The following is a 15,686-nucleotide window of genomic DNA, read 5'->3' as shown; positions in this document are numbered from 1 at the left end:
CACAAAAGTTGAAATGTTTTTTTAAAGAAACATATTTCCATTCAGTGCAGCAAATCTGATTTGGTTCTGCCTGCACCTTTAAGAAACTCTCTGGTAGTGACCGTGTGCGGCGGCGTGCTCTCGCGAGATCTGCCCGCGAGAGTAAACAGTCGCCATTTCTCGAAAGTAAGAAAGCAGAAAGTGTGGCGGACAGTTCGTTCACATCGGCAGAGAAACCAACCCAACCAACTCTTAAATTAAACACCGTTTCTAAGCTCTCAGTTACCGGCTGTCTTCCCTGACTGCTGTACAATTAGATGTGATATTCCAGCCGGAGTTTATGAGGGCGGTGAGTGAGTGAGTGAATGAGGCCTGACAGTACAAACACATTACTATATCCTGACTAGACTACAAACTCACTGTTGTTGACCACTCTCACAGGGGCACAGCTGCAGAAAAACAGCCCTCCCCTGAAAAATGATCATTGAAAACCTCGATGCCTTGAAGACATGGCTCTCGAAGACTCTTGAACCCATGTGAGTGATGCACTGTGCATTAAAATGAGCCTCGCACATTGATGCTGTAACGTTATAATCATTTTTACTGAAATTTTCCTGAATGTCAGTGGGTTCAGTTTTATGCGACTTTAACGGACAAATGCATTGATTGACTCATGATTCAACTCTCTTTTTGTATATTAGTTTTTAAGTTGTATTGCAGTTAGTACAACAATATAGTAGTATTAACTATATGCTTGAATGCTAAATGCTTGAATCTGGTTTTCTTAGTAGTTATGAGTTACTAGCATTTGCTAGTTGAGTTGAGTCTATTGTACGGATTATTTAAATTTGCTTTAAAGATATTGTAGGATGTCATATCAAGGACAGAACTGCATTTTGCACTCTTTATGTGCAGCTGAAGATCATTTAAGTGAAATCTTCTAACTGAAGTATATGTATCTGTCCCGCAGATGTGATGCTGACCCTTCTGCTCTTGCGAAATATGTGGTTGCCTTGGTGAAGAAAGACAAATCCGAGAAGGAGTTGAAAGCACTATGCATTGACCAGTTGGATGTATTCCTTCAGAAAGGTACAATCTAATATATAATGTTCTGAAGATGTGCAGTTCCTAAGTGGCTTTTGCTAAAACCAGGGGAAGAACCTTAACTAGTTGGATCATGCCACTTATTTCTGGGTTTATATTGCTGCATTGTCAGATCCGAACCTTTGATGTTGTTAACGTACGTTTGATTTTGTTTTCAGAGACACAGATATTTGTGGATAAACTTTTTGAAGCTGTGAATGCAAAGAGTTACCTACCTCAACCAGAGCAACTGACTTCCACAAGCAGAACCGAACCTCACCAGCGCACTGAGAAAGATGAGTCAAAGAGAGAGGAGGTAAAAAAAAAACAGTCCTTAAATGATGATACACTACCAGTCAAAAGTTTGGGGTCAGGAAGATTTGTTTTTTCTTTATAAAGAAAGAAATACTTTTATTCAGTAAGGATGCTTCAAATTAATCAGAAGTGACAGTAAAGACATCTAGAATGTTACAAAAAATGTCTCTTTCAAATAAATGCTGTTCTGAACTTTTTATTAATCGAAGAATCCTCAAAAATGTGAAGCAGCACAAATGTTTTCAACGTTGATAATAATCAGAAAGTGTTTCTTGAGCAGCAAATCATCATATCAAAATGATTTCTGAAGGATCATGTGACACTGAAGACTGGAGTAATGATGCTGAAAATTCAGCTTTAATCACAGAAATAAATTACGTTTTAAAATATATTCAAATAGAAAGCAGTTATTAATGATACTTCACAGTTTTACTGTTTTTACTGTATTTTTGATCAAATAAATGGGTGAGCGTAAGACAACAACTTTCAAAAACATAAAAAAATTATCTTACCAACCCCAAACTTTTAAAGTTTTATTGTGAAATTTTACCTTAGATGTCTGTTTTCTATTGTGTTTGATGGTTTTGATTATTTTATAAGCAGCTCAGCCGAGATGAGGATCGAGAAAAGAAATTCACCCGGAGAATAAACCACAGTCCTCCATCTAGCTCCAGGTACAGCCGAGACAGCAGGTGAGACTAACATTATACACATTTAACTTTCCCAAAATGCCTTACACACACACACACACACACACACACACACACACACACACACACATATATACATATATATTAAGCTGCCTTGTTTACTAACCTCATCTGTATTTTCTGTTCTATTTTAAATGAACGTACAGGAGAATAGATGAGCGCAAGAAAGATGACCGCACCAGGAAACGAGAGTATGACCGTAACCCACCCAGAAGGGACTCGTACCGAGAACGCTACAACCGCAGAAGAGAACGCAGTCGCAGTTTCACTCGGAGTCGTAGTCGCAGCTGGAGTAAGGACCGCACTCGTGACCGAGACCGAGAAAGAGACCGGGACAGAGACCGGGACCGCAGCAGATCGCGAACTCGCTCACGGACTCGCACTAGGAGCAGAAGCAGAGGTGTGACGCCACTTTACTTTGGTGGTGATAGTTATTGTCATTTGAATTTGTATGTGTACACTTGACATGAAATAGTGCCATCTAAAACTATTTTAAACAGACTTATATTTTGTGACTCGTATTGATATTGAATGCATGAAATATTTTTACTTAAATCAAAAAAAACTAAAACCGGTCATTTTAAGTTTAAGTGTTAAGTATAAATATTGCAAAAATGTTTTTGAAAGAAGATTCTTATGTTCACCAAGGATGCATTTATTAGATTAAAAACACATATCGTGAAATATTACAATTTAAAAATCATTGTTTTCTATTGGAATATATTTTAAAATGTACTATTTTCCTGTGATGACAAAGCTGCATTTTCTGCATCATTACTCCAGTCTCCAGTGTCACATGATCCTTCAGAAATCATTCTAATATGCTGATTTGCTGCTCAAGAAACATTTCTGATGAAAACAGTTGTGCTGTTTCATATTTTTGTGAACTTTTTCCAGGATTCTTTGAATAGAATTTCAAAATAACAGCATTTATTTGAAATTGAAATCTTTTGTAACATAATAAAAGTCTTAACTGTTACTTTTGATCAATTTAAAGTATTAAAGTATTCATTTATTGCTGAAAACTGACTCCTTTTAAACTGTACAGTACTTGCATACAATTCTCACAATATTAAGCACCATTTACAGTGCTTGCTTTTTTCCCCTTTTTTTTTACACTCCTGTTGAATGCTCTTCTTGCCTTTCTAGAGCGAGATTCTGTAAAGGCAAAATACGACCACAGCCGCCCTGAACGTCAGGAGGGCCCGACCACCGATGGCTACACCGCCACACCTCTCCCACCTGGGACCTCCTCTGCTCATTTCCCAGTGCCCACCCTCAGTAGCACCATCACCGTCATCGCTCCCACACACCATGGGAACAACACCACTGAGAGCTGGTCAGATTTCCCACAGGACCACACGCCGTTCAACAGAGGCGGCCCACCAAGGAAACGCTGTCGTGACTATGATGGTATAGAATTTTGAACACCCTAATCAGTGAACATTGTTCACAGACTAACCATCTTTCTTGTGTCAGTAACATCCTGATTTGGTTGTCTTGACAGAGAAAGGCTTCTGTATGCGAGGAGACATGTGTCCTTTCGATCATGGAAGTGATCCAGTGGTGGTGGAGGATGTTAATCTTCCCAGCATACTACCTTTCCAGCCTCCGCCTCTTCCTGGAGTGGATGGCCCACCTCCTCCGGGTCTGCCGCCCCCTCACTCACTCCTGACTCCACCAGTGAACCTCAGGCCACCTGTGCCTCCGCCGGGCACCATGCCTCCCAGCCTACCGCCTGTAGCAGGTGTGACACTATAGTACTCTAAGCCATTATACACAGTATAAGTAGCATTATAAGTAATTTCAGTGCATTCATTTAGCTTTCTAATGCCCCTAATATTGCATTGTATGATCTTATGAATAATTGTAACCACATTTATAATAATTTTCTATTTATCGTAGCCCTTTATAAAGTGTATTTCATTAAATGGCAAACAACCAATTTCAGATGTAACAAGGAATCTACAAATGCTATAATGCATTTTATCTTTGGTTACACTCATTTATAAAGATATATAATGCATTAACATACATTATGAATACCTTTATAATATCCCATTACACGTAAAGGCTTTAAGGATGATACCAAAATATTTCACCTGGTCTAGATATTTCAATATCAAATATGTGAATTTTTTTTTTTTTTTTTTTTTTTTTTACATTCAAGCATGGAAACCTAATCTAGAAGACCTCTAAAACAAAATAAAGACTTTGAAAAAGGGCATAATAGGTCCCTTTTATTGCTGAATGTCTTTTATAAATGTTCTGTTCCTCTCTCTCAGGTCCTCCTCCTCCTCTTCCGGCCCTGCAGCCCTCTGGTATGGACGCTCCTCCGAACTCCATGACCAGCTCTGTGCCGACTATAGTCACATCAGGGATCCGGCCTCCCATCACACAGCCTCCACCACCCCTGTTCACTTCAGGTTAGTGCTCATAGATGTGTCATGTCTAATACAGTAATACAGTGATTGCTTGACTCTGAAGGTGTTTATGTGTACTGTCATATCTTGAGCCTGAACTTATATTAACTGACCCATTTGAGGATATATGTAAATTATGGCTGGTTTTGGTGAAAAAAACCCTTGATTAACGCTATAGGTTGATGGACAAATGGATGAGGAAAAACATAACACTGCAATGCTGTGGAATATATCAGCAATAACGTATAGCCAGCCGGCCTTCATTTCAAAATAAATTCTATTGATTACGACTCTCTTGATAACGATCTATTGATTCAAGTTTATTTCTTTTGCTTTATAAATAAGTGTTAGATTGTGGTCAGCAGGCATGAAGACGGAGATTCAAAAACAGAACAGGCTTTACTAATAATCCAAACACTGAATGAACGTGCAGGAGAATAACGCAAACCACACAATGCATAAACGAGAACTGACCAAGAACAACTGAAACACAGGGCTATATAAACAGGGTTAGAACAAAGAAAAGTAAAGTAGACATGTGAAACTAATACATAACTATAGAATCAAACAAGGACATAATCAGTAACCAATGAAACCGAAACAGGAAGTAAAGGAAACAAGCAGAATGTCAAAATTAGGGTCCACATAACAGAACATAAAACTGACAATAAGCTTGTTGGTCTATTGTTATATGTATAACAGTTAGTTCCGATCCTCGAATCTGACTGGACGAGGCTTTCTATAACTGCTGATATTTCACTAGTATCAGCACTGCTCGTTCATTTAGACAGGTTGTCGGTCAGTGCAGGTTACATTATTACAGCAGTAGGTGGCGGCGAGGGACTCGGGTTTGCACTTTGCAGACGGTCCCTTTGGACTTGTCTCTCAGCCGCCTGATCATAGAGACCAATTTATATTATAAAGCTCGTTTTTAGGAAAATTGGGTTGTAGCTCGTTGTCTACGTTACTATGATTGGAAATAGGTGTCATTAATGTTTTTGCAGCGTTTAGCTCATGAGTTATTGATCCGGGAAGTTCAAATCTGTGTCAATATATTGCCAACTTTACTGAACTCCTTGAACTAAGTACTGACCGCATGTCTTTTAATTTGAGTTAAGTTAAAACGCTATGAACCGCTCCATTGTTAACATACGGAGCTCGGAAACACTGCCAGCAGGACATTAAACAGGAAGTGTTTGTCCGAGCTCACAACAGGTTTTGCGAGAGAAAACGTGGTCTTTTTTTTCCACCACCCTGTCCCTTTAGGTGCTCTTGTTGGTTTCTTCTTATATAATATCAATGCTTAAAACCGATGTGCTGCATAATATTTTTTGTGAAAACCATCATACATTTTTTGATGAACAGAAGGTTTAAAAGAGCAGCATTTATTTAAAATAGGAATCTTTTGTAACATTATTGCTGAATAAAAATCTATTCATAAAAAAAAAAAAAACGTACTGACATCAAACTTTTGAATGGTAGTCAAGTCCCTTTCAAGGAAAGTCTGTTCACTCGGCGGCCGTATTTACCTATTTCAAGCATCCAAGAACAAGTCCTATTTGAATGTGGGAATCTGAAATCTCAAAAACTGCTTGCTGAACTCACAATTAAATAACATATTTCAAATCAGCAACAAAATCGTACATGAGCTCTCCCATAAATGTTGGTTTTATGCTCAAATAGCACCAAAAAGGCTTATTTTTCAGGCTAGACCAGCTAGTGCAGTCCTAAGCACAAGTTTCAGGTTTCTTTGGGAACTGGAGAATTTAACGGCAGCTGCAGTGATGCAATAACTTTACCTATCAGAGATCTGTTCTTTTATGTAGAAGGCGGGACATATTCCTCCATATTGCATGTTGCAGTTTCTCCCATTCATAAGTTATAGGAGTGAACCGCCTTCGCATATCCATAGTCTTTGATGGTAGTTTACATACTAAATAAATAAATATGCTGATGATTGTTTTTGATTGCTGATGATTGTTTTGTTTTTTAAATTATAGCTGTTTTTGTTGTTATTGATCTGTAGACTCATTTGAGCCAGATGTGTATAATCCTGAAGCCCCAAGCATGACCTCGCGGCCCATGTACAGACACCGAGTCAACGCTCAGCGGCCCAATCTGATTGGTCTGACCATGGGTGAGGTGGATCTGCCCCACAGAGGTAACCATGAGCACTGGCCTCTCTGCTAAACCCCCTCTTCATGAATATAATACACTTCCTATTAGATTTTCTTATCTTTTAACTTCCCTCTTTGTGTGTGTGTGTGTGTGTGTGTGTGTGTGTGTGTGTGTGTAATTCTTTCAGAGAAAATGTCAAACAACAACAGCACTCGGATAGTTTTAGAATCAGACTCCAGGAAGAGAGGAGCAGGACCGCATGATGGAGCAATTCTTGCTAAGAAACCCTGGTTTGACAAGTAAGTTGTTGTTATAAACATTATCTACATAAATAATTAGCATAAAACTAAGATGCACATTTTTTTTTTGTTTCAAAATGTAAATATCAGTCCATGATTGGTGCATTTATTTAATTAAATGTACCAATATATTACCTCTGTAGCCTCTTAATTGCATATGTTGCTGGAAATTTACAGTGTATTTACAAAAACTCTCTCTGCAAATACTTCAGTCCAAATCTCAAGTTTATGCCCCCAAATAAAATAATCATGATTTTTTTGGTGCAGTTTGTTGCATGTTTGGGCTGTTTCATTGTTTTTTGTTTTTTGACCTTGTGTATATATTTTGAGACGTGTCCCTTTTACTCCTCAGACCAAACTTCAACAAACCCAACCACCACGGCTTTCAAAGAAAAGTGCCCTACTCTGTAATAAACACCAAACTGGCCATCCGTCAGATTCCTCATGAGCTCAACAACATCAGCAAACTTAATGAGCACTTCAGCAAGTTTGGAACCATAGTCAATCTCCAGGTGCTGTAGATCAGATAAGCCTGTGGTTAGAAGTCAACAGTTGTGATATGTTGATGTTACAGGCTTATAGGCATATCTCCTCTGTTTCAGGTGGCGTATAATAATGACCCAGAAGGGGCGCTGATCCAGTTTGCCTCCCCTGAAGAAGCCAAGCGGGCCATGCAGAGCACAGAGGCGGTACTCAACAACCGCTTCATCAGAGTACACTGGCACAGAGAGGACACAGTGGAACACATGCACACCACGCCACATCCGGTATGAAAACCTACTCATACTATCATACTAAGTAAACATACTATGACTTGGTGTAATTGAACTACTAGAACTAGTGGTCGAGCAATATGGGGTTGATTAGTGACCAGTGCCACTAAAAATATAAATATATATTTAATCACAGTTTGATTTAAAGATGGTACTAACTAACATATATTTATCACAAATTGATTTAGTAACAATAAATCCACACACACACACACACACACGCACACACACGCACGTGTATAAATAAATACAATAAAATAAACACACATACAGTACCAGTACCATTAAGGTTTTTAATGTTTTTGAAAGTAGGCTGCATTTATTTGATCAAAAATACAGTAAAAACAGTAATACTGTGAAATATTGTTGCAATTTAAATTAACTGGTTTCTGTTGTAATATATTTTAAAATGTAATTTATTCCAGTCATTTATATAGATCAGTGCTCTGATTGGATCTTGGGCACACAAAACTTGATCTGGTCATCTGTTAGTTAGTATGTATATATATATATATATAACACATGCACAATACATGCAATCACGTCAATACAATTCATATTTATTTTACATAAACTAAAATCACTTGAAAATTTTAACTTTTTTTTTCTGTAATCCTATTATAGGGATGTTTTAGAATTAAAGAATTTGTTAAACACATCATGAATAAAAATTAAACTAATTAAACACTATAACGAACAGTTCACTTAGTAATCGTCCTTGGCTATATATTAATGGCCCATTAATTACAACCAGTGCTGCATGCATTAATACCTCTTTCCACAACACAAACAAACTTTTATACTGTTTGCAGTACACATCCCTTTTACTTTTTAGGGCAAATTCTTACAATATTGTCACATGATCTTAATGTGCTGGGCATGATGTTTGCCTAATACACTCAGCAGTGGTGATTTTAATAGCAGATGGTTGCAGCTGCAAGATCTGATTATAGAAGCCATGTTTGTTGTTTGTAGAGCGTACAGTCTTACCAGGAGCCTGCAGGGACCACACTGAAGCAGTCAGTGAAAGACCGGCTCGGACCCCTACCCACAGCTCACCCTGAGCCCTCACAGGGTCCCAACGTCCCTCCACAGGTGATTGTGTTTCTGTTCATGTGGATTTGTCAGGCTGTAATGTTGTTGGATTCGCTTTGTCTTCCACGTTGTCTCAGATCTCAGCATGTCTGTTTTTCTGTTCTCTGCAGAATACAACCAAAGCTTCAGTGAAGGAACGTCTTGGCTTCGCTAAACCAGCTGGCGTTGGAGGAAAGGTTTGTTTTCGTCTAGTTTTGCACAGCCAGGCTTTGTCCTGTTATTATAAAGTCTAGTCCACATTTCAGCTTACTTTGACATGTTTGTGTAGAATATGTTCTGACTGTTCTTTTGAGAAACTTCTAATTGTTTATGTGTAATGTAAAGGATTTTATTTGATTTCTTTACAGGTCATTTCCACATCACATGGCCTGACTAAGACTGTTTATAACCCAGATGCACTGAAAGCTGGCCAGAAGGGGGTGCCATTTGGGACTAGGGTCAGCACTGAAGATGCCCTGAAAAGAAAACAGGTTTGTGTAATTGTGATTGTTAGTAGCTTGTTTTTGTATGCTTGTTTTGGCAGTGTTTGTGAACTCTGGTTCCGTTGTTCTCCACCAGGAGGCGCTGAAGCTTCAGCAGGACGTCAGAAAAAAGAAACAGGAGATTTTGGAGAAGCACATTCAGACTCAGAAGGTACGTGTCATTAATTGTTGCCCTTTTGTCTTGTGCATATGTTATATTAGTGACAGCAACCACAATTTTTTTTTTCTTTTCTGAGTTGAACAGCTCTGTTTTAATGATTTTGATGAAGTAAAAAATTATTTTTTATTCAGCATGTACACATAAAATTGATCAAAATTGAACTTTTTATTCATCAGAGAGTCATGGTTTCCACAAAAAAAGGAAGCGTCAACTGTTTTCAATTCAACATTGATGATAATCAGAAATGTTAACTTGAGCAGCAAATCAGAATATTAGAATGATTTCTGAACCTTCACTGAACATATATTTCATTTTAAAATATATTCAAATAGAAAAGTTAACCCTTACCCTAAATGGCAATATTTCACAATATTACTGTTTTTACTGTGTTTTGATTCAAACCAATGCAAGGCTACGTTTAGACTGCTGGCAAATGTGGCCCAAATCAGATTTTTTCGCTCGCATGTGATTCAGATCTGTTTTATCTCATGACAGTGTGAACAGCTAGCCTGGAAATCCAGACCTAAATCTGAAAGATTAATGGTCTGGCATTGACTAATGAAAATCGGCCAGTTCGAGGGGCGGCACCAAGCATGCCTTTGAAAATCTCACTGCACGCAATTGGATAACAATACGACCAATCACAACAACAAGCCCCATACGCTTAGCTACCAGCGGAGCTAACTGGTAGATTAGACTCTTGCTGTATCCGGTCGGCAAAACAGCAAAAACGCCCTTCTTGCAAAGGAATGATTCGAGCGCCGTCTTCTGTTCCTCTTTTAGATAAAAAGCCAAGTCTAACTCGTTCATTGTAGCGGCCAAAGCCGTTTCAAACAACTGGTGTTCATCCAAAGCCATCTTGCAATGTTTACTAATGACTTCGACGTCACAGCGCTGTCGTCATCTTTAGCTCGCCTCTGACCCGCCTATATCAGATAACCCGATGTGATTGGTGCAGCTCGGATACAAGGGCATATTTAATGAGCATCATGACTCGACGCCAGAGTAAACTCGCTGAGCAAATTCATCTTGAATTTCAACTCTGGATTTCCAGGGTAGTGAACAGCACAAACCACATCTGATCTTTTCAATTCCGATTTGTGCCACTCTCATATGTGGTCCTGAGTCTGATACAGGTCGGATGTTTTGCAAAGCGACCACAGTCTGAACGGTCACATCGGAATTCATGTGACTTTTACGTCAATCTAGAACAATATTCGTCACAATTCTGCGCTCATGGGAGTCACTTCAAAAGATTTTACATACCCGAAATTATCAAGACTATTGCGAAAGGTAGTCTGTAGATGGACAGTGATGTGTCAGAGCTCAGGAGTATTACAGTGACAGCTCTATATACAAGCAAAACCATATCATAAATGTTAAACGCTGCTCTTTTTTTGCATGCTCATCTTTGTTTTTGTTTTTTGGCTTCTGCGGCAGATAACGCTATACATAAACGTGTAACCACTTACTTTAATGTTCTCCATGTTTACTTCCGTATGACAGCGTGCTGCTTTTCGACTTTTTTGGACTGGGGTTTGCATTAATAACTTGTGTGTGTCTCATTCAGCTGCTGATATCTAAGCTAGAGAAGAACAAGTCCATGAAGGTGGAGGATAAAGCTCTGATCATGCAGACCCTCACCACCCTCACCAACAGCATCACCAAACTCCAGGAGGAGATAAAAGGACTGTCCAGTGCTCATATCCTGAAGACCACGCTCAAGAGCAAAGCCCAGGTACACACACACTCTAACAAAACATGATAATCAAGACATGAATTGTCCTGCATATGTATATCCTGATGCATCTCCGTTTGCAGGCCCAGAAGGAGCTCCTGGACACAGAGTTGGACCTTTATAAGAAAGTACAGGCAGGAGAGGATACTGCCGAACTCAAGATCAAATACACTCAGCTGCAGTTAGAGGTATTTCACAAGGAGACAAAAACTCCATTCTTCACCTCACTTTGTGGTTTATTTCTTGTATTTATAGTTAAAATGTATATCTCTGTATATTTTTTCCAAGACAATATTGAAAATATATCTTGATACTTTTGCATTTGCTCTCAAAACATTTAAAAAGGTATTACCTTTTTGCTCCTCATGGAAAAAAGACATGGTCTGGATAGAAGAGCGATTGTTACATAGAACATCATTCTTTAATGCAAAATCAACACGGTTAAAAATGAATCTAGACTTAGTCACCACTTACTGCTTTTTTTTTCCTTCTTTTTTACTAAATGAAGACTAAAGGAACAATTAAGTCTCATTTACTTGAAGGCACCACTGTACCAGTATAGAAAAAGTGCAATCTTTCTACAAAAAGTGGTGGTTGTTGCAACAACAAAGCAAATTCTTTAATGAACAAAAAAACCCCTGAAGAGCAAAGAAGCACATCACACATTACATAGAACAAGTAGCAGGTTTATTAGATTTGCAAGACTTATGTCAATCCATAAACTTTGCCGTGTGTAGCTAGTAGCTTGAGAAATAAAACTTTTATTCAAATTGTAAACAAAGCTTGCAAAGAACATTCCCTGGTTTTGGTGTATTTCTTATACTCATTCTCAGACCTTCCACCGGGTGGCACTACAGTGCTACTTAAACTCTGTAAGCTTGTATTAGATCTTTTCTTTATATTCAGGCTGCCAAAAGGGGACTTTTGACCTCAGGACGTGGGAGGGGGGCCCACTCCAGGGGTCGGGGGTCCATGAGGAGCCGCGGCCGAGGGATTCGAGGGCGCGGGAGAGGAGCTCCAAATCACGCTGTGGTGGATCATCGACCCAAAGCTTTAGAGATCAGCGGTTTCACTGAGGCAGATCGAGTCGACCTGCTGCCGCACTTCGCAGTGAGTATCTTTAAAGGGCACATTGCATCACACTTCTTATGAGAGATGTCTTTGACTCATAACCACTTTTCCCACTAACCTCCAGCAATATGGGGAGATTGAAGATTGCCAGATGGAGGATTCTAGTCTTAGTGCCATCATTACGTACAAAAGCCGCGCAGAGGCTGAACAGGTACTAACATATTCACACACATGCATATGTGCATGTACATGTACGCCTTCATGTGGACTCTAAATTTCAACTCTGTTCCTCAGGCGGCCATCCACGGCATTCGGTTAAATAATCAGGAGCTGCGTTTGGCCTGGCACAAGCCCACGGCTTCCCTCAACACAACAGACCTGGATGAGGCTGAACCTGAGGATGAGGAGGTACGCCCTTCATCACTGTTCACTTGAAGTGTATTTGGTCAGTTTATTTTGTAGCTGTTTGTATTTCTTTTATTAGGAATAAATGTAATTTAACTGTATGTATTACAACATAATCATTTTTGCGTGAAATTAAGCAAAATTGATGTACACTACTGCTCAAAAGTTTGGAGTCAGTAAGAATCTTTTGAAATGTAATAGATGTATTCATCAAGGATGCATTTAATTTAGCAAAAGTGATGGTAAAGACATTTACAATGTTGCGGAAATTTCAAATAAATAGCATGCATCAGTTTCTTCAAAGTATGAAGCAGCATAACTTTTTTCAACATTGGTAGAAATAATAATCAGAAATGTGTCTTGAGTATCAAATCAGCATTTTAGAATGGTTTCTGAAGGATCATGCGACACTTATGAATTGTCTTCAATTACATTTTGCTATAAAATACTTAACAATATTACTTTTTTTTTTTCCTAATGTTTTTGATCAAATAAATCCAACTTTGAGCATAACAGACTTCTTTCAAAAGCATGAAAAAATCGTTTCAACCCCAAACTTTTGAACGGTTGTATATATGTTAAAAAGTTCTGCGGTATACACATTTTTGGATTGTTCAGTAGCTTAAATACTTTACATACTGAAAGGTTCTTCATCTTAATTTTGTTGTTGTTTGGAACTTATTTAGTCACAAACCGAAATATCAGATAATTTATGACAAATGCAGTCATCAGTGCATGTACAGCTTTATCTAAGAGAACTACTTTTATAAAACAGTTCTTACTCTAAATTCTAATTGGATGAGCCACATTTACAACTGTTACATAGGGCCTGTTTACACCCGGTCACTTCATGGGTTTTCACTGATTGGATAGCTTGATTTGTTAAAACCGTTCCATTTATGCCACTTGGCCGCATAACTAATATAAATCCGAACTTTAATTTCCGCGCTATATGCAAATTTGAGTTCACGTCAACGAAAGCAACAGATATGAGCTGCATTTTATTTATCATCAGCTAAAATCAAGATCAAAGAGCGCAATAGGAGAGAGAGCGGCATCAGCACTGGTAAGATCATCTAGTCTCACTTCTGTTAATGAAGATGATTGTGTGTTGAGCGTCTGCGACTTCATTTGCGGCAGTTTGTGCGTTGGCTTGGTGAAGAGATGCTCAGCTACTCATCTGCACTGATGCATGTTACAGCAGCGCTGTCATCTGGCTATAACATGTCATATAGCCTATAAACACGCTCTCACACGTTTATTTTTTTTACATTTTTGGGAGGAGTCAAATTTACAAATGTGGTTTCAACAACCAGATGCATTTGCACTCGTCCAGTTTCGTCTGGAATGCATCTCAGACCACTCTAAAGCGTTTCGGAGGGCATTTACACCTGGTCTTCTCACGATCGGATAGCTATCCGATCAGAGAAAATGCATGAAGTGACCAGGTGTAAACAGGCCCAAAATAGCCAATACATGTCATGCACACCTGTGACCACACAACCTTAGAATTACTTTTATTTTGGGAAAGTTGTGATGTTTCTTAGCAACTGTAAACATTTTTGTATTGCCTAATAAATACAGGACATATGCCACTGTATATGTTTGTATTACTCCTTGTTTCATCGTTGTTATTGAGTGTAAATAACAGTTCTGATTATATAGAGCTCACATATAGAGTGAATGTACCCATGGTGTAAGCACAAAACAAATGGTCACATGGTATGTAACATCACTTAGACCAGCAATTTGTGACTTGACCACCTGGAAAAGTTTCACCATTGAGCATGCATTTGGTTCTGAGTGCGTTTTCTGATTGGTTACAGTTTCCAGAGGATTCGCTGGTGGACGATTCCCTGCTGCAGGACGATGATGAGGAGGAAGACGATAACGAGTCGCGCTCATGGCGTAGATGAAGATGAAGTCTTCTGTCCAGTCCTGCTGCACTGCACCACTCTTGAGTTCTGTGTTTTTGAAATGGTTGTTTTTAAAATTCTAATTTACATTTCATTCGCTTTTTTATTTTACTTATCAAATCTGAGCAGCACATAGAGATCATCTGTCAAAAGGCTGTGAATTTGAATAACTGAGTTGTGAAATTTCATGAGTAATTTGGTTTTTCACCCTCATCGATTGTTTTGTATCGTGTCAACATTGACTAACTTTTGCTCTTATTTTTAGTTTTTTTTTTTTTATGGTCAGTATGTTGACCCAAATTTCTTTTGAACAGTTCTGGAAATGTTACAGTTTGAAAGTAATATGGAGAATGTTTCAATTTCAAAGACCACAGTAGAGCATTTTTGAAGCATTGTTATGAAACATGTTGTACGCTTTCCTTAGTATAATCAGCCTGATGAGGATGTAGCTTTTGTGTACATATTTTATGTATGAATTTTAATGGTTTGTATGAATTCTTTGCTTCTGAATTCATCACCTGAGTTTAATTTTGAAGTGTAAAAAAAAATAAAGAATTGAAATGGTCTAGAAAAAATAACAGCTGCAAAAAAAAAGAGAAAAAAATATTGAGAGCTCTGCTGCAAAAGCAGCATTGAGAACAAAAAAAAAGAAATCTGAACAGCTGAATAAAGACCATTTCAAACCCCCACCCCCAAATCCTCACAAAAAGAGCAAATTTCCTAAATTCACCATGCACTACAGTACCAGCAGGTATGTAGCATGAACAGCATTCAATGAGGTAAGCAATATTATTTTTTATATATAATACATTTCTTTTGAAATCTTTTTTCTGTTTTGGTGACTAACTGTAACTGTTGTGCATTTCTTCCCATTAGGCCATGTGTGATGATGCAATAGCAATACAATTACTATGGATGAAGGTTGAACTACATCGGATCATGTCGGTATGGATTTCGTTGCGTTCTTGATGGCCTCTCTCTAGTTTTTGGACATTTCATTGTCAACTTATGATAAAACTGCCCACCTATTTTCCCACAGGGACACTAAAACCTGTTTTTACAATATTTGTTGACCCTTGATGCCATCGCACCATCTTGGTTACTTGTATCCGGCGCCCC

General features: G+C 38.4%; 1 protein-coding gene across 3 annotated transcripts; it reads left to right on the top strand.

Moving 5' to 3' along the window:
* Positions 1 to 139: 139 nt before the first annotated feature.
* Positions 140 to 15,264, top strand: rbm26 (RNA binding motif protein 26). Of its 3 annotated transcripts, none has more exons than XM_082189915.1 (23): positions 140 to 328; positions 421 to 515; positions 950 to 1,068; positions 1,242 to 1,378; positions 1,981 to 2,069; positions 2,234 to 2,487; positions 3,237 to 3,500; positions 3,595 to 3,834; positions 4,373 to 4,513; positions 6,537 to 6,671; positions 6,816 to 6,927; positions 7,280 to 7,439; positions 7,530 to 7,694; positions 8,676 to 8,795; positions 8,906 to 8,971; positions 9,143 to 9,265; positions 9,354 to 9,428; positions 11,008 to 11,175; positions 11,259 to 11,363; positions 12,082 to 12,285; positions 12,371 to 12,457; positions 12,541 to 12,654; positions 14,478 to 15,264. In XM_082189915.1, the coding sequence occupies exons 2-23, from the start codon at positions 457 to 459 to the stop codon at positions 14,565 to 14,567; spliced, it is 3,027 nt and encodes a 1,008-aa protein (XP_082046041.1). In that variant the 5' UTR covers positions 140 to 328; positions 421 to 456; the 3' UTR covers positions 14,568 to 15,264. The 3 variants fall into 3 exon arrangements, with proteins under 3 accessions (XP_082046041.1, XP_082046039.1, XP_082046040.1); XM_082189913.1 differs by having other exon boundaries at positions 1,978 to 2,069; XM_082189914.1 differs by having other exon boundaries at positions 140 to 336; positions 1,978 to 2,069.
* Positions 15,265 to 15,686: the final 422 nt, after the last annotated feature.

Source organism: Leuciscus leuciscus (assembly GCF_965113295.1).
Source record: "Leuciscus leuciscus genome assembly, chromosome: 14".
NCBI classification, from domain to species: domain Eukaryota; kingdom Metazoa; phylum Chordata; class Actinopteri; order Cypriniformes; family Leuciscidae; genus Leuciscus; species Leuciscus leuciscus.
The sequence above is the reverse complement of the archived record's forward strand: the minus strand, read 5'-3'. Positions and strand labels throughout refer to the sequence as shown.

Bases quoted from the DNA above. Each gene is read 5' to 3' on its own strand.
- rbm26 (XM_082189913.1), top strand. From the start codon at position 457: ATGATCATTGAAAACCTCGATGCCTTGAAGACATGGCTCTCGAAGACT. The intron at 8,972-9,142 runs GTTTGTTTTCGT...ATTTCTTTACAG, and splicing joins CAGCTGGCGTTGGAGGAAAG to GTCATTTCCACATCACATGG. The intron at 12,458-12,540 runs GTACTAACATAT...TCTGTTCCTCAG, and splicing joins GCCGCGCAGAGGCTGAACAG to GCGGCCATCCACGGCATTCG.